Source organism: Taudactylus pleione, unplaced genomic scaffold (assembly GCF_031769625.1).
Source record: "Taudactylus pleione unplaced genomic scaffold, aTauple2 ptg000122l, whole genome shotgun sequence".
NCBI lineage: Eukaryota > Metazoa > Chordata > Amphibia > Anura > Myobatrachidae > Taudactylus > Taudactylus pleione.
The window spans coordinates 3,214,884-3,227,060 of record NW_028284524.1 but is presented as its reverse complement, the minus strand read 5'-3'; the positions used below and the strand labels follow the sequence as shown (position 1 = coordinate 3,227,060).

Sequence of the window (12,177 nt, the reverse complement as noted above, 5' to 3'; positions counted from 1 at the left end):
AACACCCACAAACGGCCTTTCATGTCAATCAACTCTCGGAAGCCACTTCCTGCTCGTAAGCCGTACGATCGACAGCATTTTGGATTGCAAGGTCTCGTACGCACATGCGCACAACTAACCGTACACTTGCGCGGTTTGGAAACATCAGATGCGTACGACCGAACGGCCGCTTATGACTGACTCTGAATGTGGTCCTTTGTGCGGCCGGTCCCTGTATCTCCAGCACTCGCCTTAAAGAGGAGAGAAGACGGAGATGTACAGCCATGGCCAAAAGTTTTGAGAATGACGCAAGTATTGGTTTTCACAAAGTCTGCTGCTTCAGTTTTTATGATGGCAATTTGCATATACTCCAGAATGTCATGAAGAGTGATCAGATGAATTGCAATTAATTGCAAAGCCCCTCTTTGCCATGACAATGAACTTAGGGCCTGATTCAGAGGCGCTTGCAAAAAGCTCTGAATCAGGGCGGCCGCATGTTTTTTTGTTCGGCCTCCTGGCCGCACGCTAAGCTGTGGGTAACCACCCACAGCTTTAACGAGAGGCCAGATGATGGTCGTGACCATTGGGCTTGCGACGAGACTCTTGTGGTAGGGTCACGTCCTTTGCAAGCCCCAGTGAGCTTCCGGCTCTAATAGAGCCGGAAGCTCACCACTGGCATCACTCGTAATTCCTTCGGGAACTCCTCCGTTTGGCCAGCCACTCCCCCCCCCCGGTCCACCTACCAAACGGGGCAAGCTGTCGATCAACATCAACAGCCGCCCCCTTTGGATGCGAGCGCCGGAGCGAGTGATATCTTGCTCGCTCCGGGGCTCGCGCACGCTGCTCGTGTGCACTGCCCGGCCTTCGACAGGCTTGTGAGCGGGTCTGAATCAGGCCCTTAATCCCAAAAACAACATTTCCACTGCATTTCTGCCCTGCCACAAAAGGACCAGCTGACATCATGTCAGTGATTCTCTCGTTAACACAGGTAAGAGTGTTGACGAGGACAAGGCTGGAGATCACTCTGTCGTGCTGATTGAGTTCGAATAACAGACTGGAAGCTATAAAATCAGGGTGGTGCTTGAAATCATTATTCTTCTTCTGTTAATGTCATGGTTACCTGCAAGGAAACACGTGCAGTCATCATTGCTTTGCACAAAGAGGGCTTCACAGGCAAGGGCATTGCTGCTAGTAAGATTGCACCTAAATCAACCATTTGTCGGATCATCAAGAACTTCAAGGAGAGAGGTTCAATAGTTGTGAGGAAGGCTTCAGGGTTCCCAAGAATGTCCAGCAAGTGCCAGGACCATCTCCTAAAGTTGATTCAGCTGCGGGATCGGGGCACCACCAGTGCAGAGCTTGCTCAGGAATGGCAGCAGGCAGGTGTGAGTGCTTCTGCACGCACAGTAAATCGAAGACTTTTGGAGGATGGCCTGGTGTCAAGAAGGGCAGCAAAGAAGCCACTACTCTCCAGGAAAAACATCAGAGACAGACTGATATTCTGCAAAAGGTAAGGGATTGGACTACTGAGGACTGGGGTAAAGTTATTTTCTGATGTATCCCCTTTCAAATTGTTTGGGGCATCTGGAAAAACGCTTATCCAGAGAAGGAAAGGTGAGCGCTACCATCAGTCCTGTGTCATGCCAACAGTAATGCATCCCGAGACCATTCATTCTCAGCCAATGGAGTGGGATCACTCACAATTTTGCCTAAGAACACAGCCATGAATAAAGAATGGTACCAAAAGATCCTCCAAGAGCAACTTCTCCCAACCATCCAAGTACAGTTTGTTGATGAACAATGCCTTTTCCAGCATGATGGAGCACCTTGCCATAAGGCAAAAGTGATAACTAAGTAGCTCGGGGAACAAAACATCAAAATTTTGGGTCCATGGCCAGGAAACTCCCCAGACCTTAATCCCATTGAGAACTTGTGGTGGGGAGGCGGGTGAACAGAAAAACCCCACAAATTCTAACTGCAAGCATTGATTAGGCAAGAATGGGCGGCCATCAGTCAGTATGTGGCCCAGAATTTGATTGACAGCATGCCAGACCCAATTGCAGATGCCTTGAAAAAAAAGGGTCAACACTGCAAATATTGATTTTTTGCATAAACTTAATGTCATTGTCAATAATAGCCTTTGACACTTATGAAATGCTTGTAATTTTACTTCAGTATACCATAGTAACATCTGACAAAAAGGTCTAAAAACACTGAAGCGGCAAACTTTGTGAAAACCAGTACTTGTGTCATTCTCAAAACTTTTGGCCATGGCTGTAGATGGTTATATTGTCTCCAATCTGATGTAAATCCTTTATTACACTTGTTAGGGACTGGATTATGTAAACGTCTAGGATTCATTGTCTGCGTATTCTAACACTTTTTATCTGGCTTTGTCTTGTAGTGAACTTCACTTAGCAACAACCTGGCCCTCTTTGACTGAAGGCATTATAGTGGACAATGATGTGTATTCGTAAGTAAATGTAATTCTTATATAAAGAACTGTATATACTATTTGTAAGGCGGGTTAATTTTTATTTTGTAAATGTTCAATAGCATCTTGTATGGCTATAATTCTACAAAGGGGTCCTTATCTTTCTGTATGTAGTTGCATTTATTATTGTACATCATATCCATTTGCTAGGAAGTAGTGACATCACTGATGCATAAAATGGAGACAGTTATCTTGGAAGCTTGACTAATATTCCTCATAATACAGCCTCTTAATTCACTAGGAACTGGTGACATCGCAGACACGCACAGTGGAATCAGGTTTTATGAGCTTAACCACTATTCAAGACGTGTTTCCTTTCATATGCAACTAGTGACATCACTGAGGCACTAGCTGTGATTGTCAGGTACATTGTGTAAGTCAGAGGTTCCCAAACTCTGCCATTACAGTCCAGGTTTTAAAGATATCCATGCTTGAGTCCAGATTGTTAAATCAAATTGACTGAGGTACTAATTAAGGCACCTGTGCTCAAGCATGTATATCCTTAAAACCTGGACTGTAATGGCGGAGTTTGGGAACCTCTGGTGTAAAGAATTACTGCTGACACATTGAACAAAGTACAGTATCAGTAACAGATTTAAATATAGCAGTCAAACGGATTGAGCCAAATTATAGAAAAATCTCGAATTCTTTTTCAGAACTAAGCGTTAATTTTGAAATGCATCATCTCTCATACATGGGAATATTTTTATTTTACAAGGTATTGTGATATGTATAAATCAGTATCTCATGATGTTTTATTAATTAAGTTTATTGTCATAATTGTACAGTCTGTCCAAATGCTAGTTTCCCTTTTTTGCTGACATAGTTTGTGTTTCCTTTTATTCAAAGTGATCTGGACCCTCTACAAGCTCCCCAGTGGTCTGTCCGAGTCAGGAAAGCAGATAATCCTCAGTGTATGTTGGGTAAGTATAGTACATTACATATCTATAAACTCTGCTTGTCCTTAAGAAATAGACCTATTTAACATGCCAATTTATTTTGCTCTTAAATAATTGCCTATAATTACAGCTGTTCTGGTTCACAGTGAGACTGAAATATCTGTATTTTTTATTATATTTTCTAGGGGATTTTGTTACTGAATTTTTTAGACTTTGTCGCCGTAAAGAGTCCACCGATGAACTCCTGGGAAAATCTGCATTTGAGGAGAATGGAAAAGGTAATCATTTGTGTTTTTTTTTATTACAGTGACATGAATTCTGTATGGTTCTAGAGAGAGGTGGCTCAAGGTATAGGCAGCCTCTAAGGGCCCTGGCAGGGATGTAGCAAGACATATATGAAACCCACAGCAAAAAAAAATGCACAGGCACCCCCCAACCACTGCTCAGAGCAGGGTGAGTGCTCACTTTCCTGAGGCCCATGTGCAAACATTAGATCATGTAAAATCATAATGGATAAGCTGCAAAATAAATTTGCATATATACAAATGATTTAGCAGTTTGTCCATTATGATTCTAAATGATATAATGTTTGCATTTTCTGCTTGCTTAGTTAATATACAGGATCAAATTAATATTGATTAGCATATTGTAAGAAATATGAAAGAAAAAATATATATAAAAAAATACAGACTCCCTAATCCTAATTTTGTATTATATCAAGTGATATTTAAGAAGGCTATAATTCACTAATAAATCAGTCAGGTAGTCTCCTTGCAGACATGAGACATGGGTGAATGGGTAAAAAACTTGTAACCACACATAGCCAAGCCTCCTCCTAGTGAGAAGAGACCGAGGCAGAACAGGCCGGGCCCGTAACAGCGGATGAGCTGCCCTGTAGCAGCACACTTCTTCTAATAGAAAAGCTGTAACTGAAATAGGCGGAACCCCTATTGGGCCCTGGCCTCAGAGGGCTAGGCCAAAGTCAGGTTGGCCAACCAGGGTGTTCCTCGGTGGCCCCACTGCTTCAGATCTCCAACGCTGTTGATATCCTCTCCTGTCCAGAGCTGCTCAGTCTGGTGATATTGCCAGCTATAAGGATATTTATACCAGTGATGTCCAATTAAACAGCTCAGGGGAAGGGGCACAATGCCGTGGTTCCTGCCTCTAATACTAGACTCCATACAGGCTTCTATAGCACCACTGACAGCCCAGCAGATCAAACTCATGTGTACACCAACTCATCAAATCGGACTATTTGAAATTAGACACATTTTTTTTTTTATAGAAAGCCTGGACCATGTGCTTTCTCAACACAGGTACAATAAATGAGCGGCAAAAACAAAACAAAAATACACAAAGGTCGTGCTCTCAAAAAGCGAGGATGGGCCTTTTATCCCTAAACCCCAGGGCCAGAAAGTCTCTGCAGGGGTAGGATTTTTAGATCCCCATTTGCCGCTGTATTAGGACGGTCCCTTTTCACTGCAGTCTGATGGAACTTCACCAAGGGGACTACATTTTCAGTACCCTTTAAAAGGGGAGTCTCTAATAGTGGCAGGGAATTGTACCCCTATATCAGTTATAAATAATAGGGGTACACACAAGTGTTAGAAGATATATACATGTTGTGATGTATGGTACTGTGCTGATCATTGTTGTTTATGCTTCCCCATCGTCTCCTCACACAGAGGCCCAAGATAGACTACCTATGATTTTATGGGTCGCAGTTCCCTTCTAGGACAATATTACACCTAATCTTAGCCAAAAGGGTGAGGGGTTTGTGGGTTTTATGTCGTATTTTTGCATTACAGATCTAAAAAAACTACCCAAAATAAGCCTTTGTCTTTTTTTTTCTTTGTATTGCACAAATGTATACTTTTTTATTCCTGCTTTAAAATGGCCTCCTCCATTTCCTGTTAGTGCTTTTTGTTTAACATCAGTGGGATTGTATGCAAATAAGACAGGTTTATCGGGCATTATAGAAATTTGAAAAGGAAAATGGTTCTCGCTGTTGCAGATTTTTGAACAGGAATGAAGGGTAATTGAAAAAGTCAAGTAGGCAAATTCTTATTTGATGTTTTAAAGATACTGCTTTGGTTTTTCTGTGGGGTGACGGGTTCACTTAAAAACTCGGGGAGAACAAAAGATGTTTTCTGGGGTGACCTATTCTCTCACAGAATAATGCAAAGAACCCATGTCAAAGGGCATGGTATATAAGCACAGTTAATTAGTTAATTTGCATATTTGTACCCATAGTGCAGTTCTCTCTAATATGATAATAAAAGAATCTCTATGTTTTTTTTTTTTTATTATAAGATGTAAGGATTTGCAGTGAGGCAGAATGAACTGGTTGCTAAGCAGCATCTCGCAGATCTCTCTAAATTAATACTTCTATGCAGTCAGGCTCCGCATTCAATGTCCTTTGTATTGCCTTTTTATAGACGCAGCTGATATCAGCCAGGCTCTATCGAAGCTGACTGAGCCCACGCCGGTCCCCATACACAAATTGTCCGTCACTGGCATGGTCAGTAGCGCCAGGAAGAAGATCCGCAAACACAGAGGGGCAGACGAGTCCCCGTTAAACAATGACGTCCTAAACGCTATTCTCTTTGTAGGTTCCAAACTGAACTTTTTTTTTCATCTTTATTTATTTATTTCTAGTATATTCTCAACATGACCTTAATTTAACAAATTCATCCTAGCAGCTAATACATGTGTTAATTAGGAGGTGCTGTAGTGTTGCTTGAGTGTGAATTAATCATATCTGTTGTTTACCTTGTTAACGGTTCAACCTTCTGAATATATCGTGTGTGTTACAGCGTTAGAAACATTTCTCTCTGCTCCTGAAATCTGATAAGTGCGTAATAGGGATATTTTTACCTTTCCATATATGCTAGCATATTCATTTATAACTTACTGAGCTAATTACAGAAAATAAAGGAGCATATAGATATGTGCCTATATATTGCAGCCATTGGTCTTATCCCAAAGCCTAACACCAATTGCTTCTCACGGCTAACTCATGGTGATCAGCTGGACATTGCTTTTATGTAAACAGAAAGATGAGTATCAATAGACTATAAAAACAATAAAACCTGGAAGGGATCGTTGTGGAATTTACTATCCTACAGCTTTTCCCATAGCACTTCTGACCCATAAACAAGCATGTCCTCCGGGGGCAGTTGCCCGCCCGTTCACCTTGGCAGCATTTTTTCTAGAGCTTAGCAAATGCAGGTCTTGTTTGCCAATAACAGACCACAAGTTCATTGCAGTATGTAACATAATAAGTAATATGTTTGCCAGTGCTCACAGTCTGCATTCCTGCAACAAAATGTACCCATATCTTTTGACCGAAGCAAGTAGCATTCAATCTAATATGGTATATGTATGTATATATATATATATATATATATACACATACATATACACAAGTATATATACACTAGTGGTATGAATATATAAGCTTACAAGACAGTGATCACTTATAGCTGATTAAGTTCTGGTATCGTCAGTTCCGAGTTCATTGAGAAAATCTGTGTATTGTATAATGTACTCTATACTGTTAATTATTGTGAATATAAGAAGTCACTTCAGTGTGTGATAATGCACTTTATATTGTAATTTTGTACAGATTTTGGATTGCATTTCTGTGACCTGTGTAAAAGCTTTCTGCTTGCAACCTTCTGTTTTTATAAGATCACAAAACGCCATAGTGACTTCAGATATCCATCTAATTTCCCATATGTAAACCTTAAGGTAGTTTCGATCACATGACTCAACAAGACATATCAGTCATGTACTTTGAATTAGAGGCTATCTCTGTTTTGCTTTCAAGAAACCAGAATTATTATTTTATGTCCTCACATAAAAGTGCACTTCAGTCAAAAGTATATAAGTCTCCACCCCTTTGCCTCCAACCCATAAAAGGGTCTATTTTAGACTACATACTCCTTATTAAAACCTCCTTATTACATGGGATGGATAAGGGATGTCGCCCAGGTTACAATCCCAATGGATCTAGGTAAGTAGCCCTAACGTAACCCCTAACCTTAACCCTCCCTCCCCGGTGCCTAAACCTAACCTCCCCCTAGTGCCTAAACCTAACCTCCCCGCACCCTAAACCAAACCCCCCCCCCCTTAGTGCCTAGCCCTTACCCTCCCCCTAACCCTGTTAGTTATCTTCGGGTTCCCGGTGGTCGGGATGCCGGCGCCGGTATTCTGATGTTGGGATTACGGTATCTGCATTCTGAACTACGGAATCTCCGCTGTTGGGATTCTGAACGTATCCCTATTACATAATACCACCTTTTAATTCTATATTGGGTACTGTGGTATCTTTGTGGCCCTCAAGGAGACCACAGTTTGCAGATTTCTGTTAAAGAATGATGGACAGTTTATAGTGTGTATGTTTGCCCTGAGCACCAGTAAGTGTTATCGGACCCATGGAGTGAGAACACATGTCTGATTAAAGAGAGCTTTATTAAGGCCAAATATGAAAGAAAAATTTCTTATTCAGGGTCCATAGGGATCCACAGGGAAACCATGGGGGAAAATGTGGTTGGAGTGATCCAGGCACCAAACAGTTAAGCGTTCAGCTCCCAGGATGCCTCTGGGCCACAGGCATTCAGTTTTGAGTTTGGTGCGGCAGGATTCAGACGAACCTTTTATAACAGGGTTACTGCTCAGGCAGTCCTAAGCTTTATATGTTCTGTTTTATTTTACTTTAGAGCAAGCAGCTCTAGGCATCCTAAAGGACGCCTGTGTTGCTGCTCCACCTGCCGGCGCTGCAACACCTGTAACCGGACTGGTGATTTCGGTGGGCACCAGCGGAGCTTGGCTAGCGGCGATGTTGGGACTCGGGACTGCAGCCGGAAGCACAAGGACGCAGGTAAGGTGGTTCCCCACTACGCGGGGAACCACGTGGTAGTCCGTACCTCAGGCGATTGGAGACCTGCCGGAGGTCGCTGTAGTGGGGCGACCGCTGCGTCCGCTCCCCCACTTAGACCACCAGGGCCAGTGGTGGCAGCCATGTATAAGGCCAGCGCTCCCGGGGGTTGTTAAAGCATAGGAGAGGTAGGCTCTCCCCGGCAGCCCCTCTCCCAGCCCAGACACCGATCCAGCTGAGGTTTTCCCATGTCTGGGTTGCTCCTCCGTATTTGAGACGCACAGCGACCACTATCATTGTTGTGCAGAAGCTGCTGGTCTCAGGAGGTTTGGGTCTAGTCTCCCTGTATACCTCACCCCAGAGGCCAGGTTATACAGTGCTCAAAATCCTACCAAGCCTTGTGTTTTTGAGTAGTTGATTCAGGGCCCATTGCAAGTATATTTGTATATGCATTGTATGTGACTTTTGCTAGCTGTGCTGTGTTGTTACTGCCTTTATTTTCTGTACTGTCAGATATAACTACAACTACTATTTCTCCTCAACCCTTTGCAACAGGTGTGTGGAGAATATTTTTTTTTTGTGTGTGTTTTTTATTTGTGAAGGTAGTCACATTTGCAGTTACTTTATTATGTCTAAGAAAAGGAAACTAAAGCCCCGGGCTAGTTTCATGTAAAAGTTGTTTGGCGGGCTTCTCCCCTCAGGACTTTATACAGGATGGTTTGTGTGCTGTGTGTTATAAAGAGCCACCTCACTTGTCCAATCTACCAGCCCCTGTACAGGAGCCATCTTGGGTGTCCTCCTTGTCTCAGGTTATGACGCAGCTAGTGGACTGTTTGGATACTCCCACGCTGCCTCCCTTAATGGGATACCCACAGCAGTTCCAGCCTGCTATGTTTGTTCCCTCTGTACATCCTTCTTGGATAGATGTTTATGCCCACTCAAGTCACAGTACGGCTCAGTCAGCTGCAGCATTTCAACAAATGTTGCAAGCGAACAGACATGTAGTCACTAAAGCACTTAAGCGAACAATATAATTTTATCAGTCTGCTCAGCATGTAGATGCATCATTGGAGGAATCCGATGATGTGCCAGGTTCTTCTTCAGGGTCTATCTCAGGAGGGGAGGACCATTCTTCTACAGTGGATGTCCATTCTTTGGTTAGGGAGGACAAATCAGTCCTAAATATACATGATGATGAGCCAGCTCCTAGACCTAGGGCTCCAGTGTTTAAACACCAAAAGGTGGTAAAAGCTGAATTTACGAAGTCTGAGCAGCTCACTGAATATATGGAAGAAGCATGGTAAATGGTTCCATGTTACAACAAGATTAGCATATTTGTGTCCTTTTCCACCTATTGGATGTACTAAGTGGGAAGTTCCTCCTACTGTGGATGCTCTTGTGACACATTTAGTCAACAGTGCTACGTTGCCTATACCGTCAGCATCCTCTCTTAAAGATCCTACAGATAGAAAACTTGAAACATGTCTTAAATCAGTGTTTTCATTGTCTGGAGCTGTTACTCGGCCATCTATGGCTGCGGCTTGGGTATCCAAAGCTGTTGAAGAATGGACGGGGGCATTGGAGGATACTCTACCAAATGCTACCAGAGAACAGCTGTCCTATATCTCCCAAATACGGGAAGCAGCCTCCTATTTGGGAGAAGCTGCAATAGATGCTGGGCTCCTGGCTTCCAAAGCATCGGCAGCTTCGGTTGTGGCTCGTAGGGCCCTTTGGTTAAGGTCCTAGAAAGCAGATACGGTACCCAAGAAGACTCTGGAGCCCTTACCTTTTTATGGAAACATACTTTTTGGAGCAGAATTAGATAAGATAGTGGCTACTCTGGCAGCTTCAAAATCTGCAGGTCTGCCAATAACAGCTACATCAAAGTCTAGGCAGTCTTCTTTTCGGTCCTTTCGCCCTCAGGGAAGAGCAAAAGGACAGTTCCTCCAGACCGTCTAATTCTCGCAAGACCACCAAGCAGCAAGCTAAGAGGTCCTGGCCGTTCAGACGTCCAGCCTCTAAGCTGGACGACAAACCCTCGGCCTGATGGGACGGGCCTCCTCCTGGGAGATCCCAGGGTGGGAGGCCGATTTCTTCAATTTGCGGACCACTGGCATCAAATAACAACAGATGCCTGTGTCCGAGAAGTGGTCTGTCGGGTATGGAAACAGACAAGTCTCTGGTGCACAACTCCAAATTATTAATAATATATATAAATGCAATAAAATTTTGCAATCAATAGAGGTTTTTAGCATAATCATGGCCAAGGTTATGGGCCTACCCACCATATCCAGGTAACCTTTTTTGGGTAGGTCCCTAACATACTAGGATTCAAATCCAGAGCACAGGACCCCCCAAAACTGGCCCAGCCAAGCCGCCCCAGGGCACCACCATAGTAAGAAAAGTGCAGTGTAAAGAGATAGTTAGGACCAGCTGCATATAAAGAATGAAAATAAAAAAGTGTAGTACATATATATTAAACACACACAGTGAAAGGTTAAAATATGTTATAAAGGAAAATGTGTTATAATGCGGTGCCCTGAGACAGATTAACCAGCGCAATCCAGGGGGACCCACACCCCAAAAATGAGCCAAAGTTGCACTACAGTATATAACTTGTAGGACTTATCTAGAATTGTGCCTAATACAGTGTGCATATACATTACCATACTCCATGCTTTTAAACCAATAAGGAAGGGTGCTAGTCCAGAATGAGGGCGTCTCTTTTCCCTCAGAAGTGCAATAAAGCACATTAAATGGAGCATATGGGAAAGATTTCTGGACTGCACAACCTGACTATATATATGATGGGAGGTGCTACCTGATGAGACTAATTGCAGGCACAGAAACAGACAAATCTCAGGTGCACAATTATTAATAATATATATAAATGCAATAAAATTTTGCAATCAATAGAGGTTTTTAGCATAATCATGGCCAAGGTTATGGGCCTACCCACCATATCCAGGTAACCTCTTTTGGGTAGGTCCCTAACATACTAGGGTTCAAATCCAGAGCGCAGGACCCCCCAAAACTGGCCCAGCCAAGCCGCCCCAGGGCACCACCATAGTAAGAAATACAATACAGCAGATGGTACATCTGGGGGCACTTCTGGATTCTCAGGCACAAAGGGTATTTCTGCCAGAGGACAAGATTTCGGCCCTAATATTATGAGTACGCAAGCGAAGGGTATCCATTCTATCAGCAATGCAGGTCCTGGGGTCACTGGTGTCCACCTTCGATATGGTGGAATATGCTCTATTCTATTCCAGGCCTCTGCAACAATTGATTATCTCCCAGTGGAACGGGCAGTATCCTCTAATACGGTCCGAAAGGAACCTTCTCACTCCAGAGGTTTGTCTGTCTCTCTTGTGGCTATAAAAGACTCATCTGGACAAGGGTCGCCCATTTTGGATTCCAAATTGGGTGCTCCTCACCACGGACGCCAGTCTTCCCGAATGGGGGGCGGTGACAGGTCATCATATCTTTCAGGGAAGATAGACAAATCAGGAAAGTCACCTGCCCATAAACATCCTAGAGCTGCGTGCAGTATACAAAGCGCTCAACCTGGCAAAGACCTACTTCAAGGCACGCCGGTCCAGATCCAGTCCGGCAATGTGACCCCAGTAGCCTAACTCCATCATCAAGAAGGCACGCAAAGTCATGCAGCTATGAAAGAAGTGACAAACATTCAGATCTGGGCAGAACGTCATCTTCCAGCTATCTCTGCAATATTCAGCAGCCTTCATGGATGCGCTGGCAGTGAAGTGGGACTTCAAGTTCCCGTATCTCTCTCCTCCGATTTCCCTCCACCCAAGGGTCCTCAGGAAATTCAAGCAGGAAGGCTGCACCGTAACACTGGTAGCTCCTGCTTGGCCCAAGTGCCATTGGTTCACCGACATACGGAATATATCCATAGACAC

General features: G+C 43.5%; 1 protein-coding gene across 1 annotated transcript in view; it reads left to right on the top strand.

The window, feature by feature from the left end:
• Nucleotides 1–12,177, top strand: part of RAB3GAP1 (RAB3 GTPase activating protein catalytic subunit 1) — a 218,033-nt gene that overhangs the window by 116,381 nt on the left and 89,475 nt on the right. The window contains exons 10-13 of the mRNA XM_088472270.1: nt 2,384–2,452; nt 3,323–3,396; nt 3,558–3,650; nt 5,811–5,980. Coding sequence (XP_088328396.1) covers nt 2,384–2,452; nt 3,323–3,396; nt 3,558–3,650; nt 5,811–5,980 — 406 coding nt within the window. The remainder of the gene's footprint in view (nt 1–2,383; nt 2,453–3,322; nt 3,397–3,557; nt 3,651–5,810; nt 5,981–12,177) is intronic.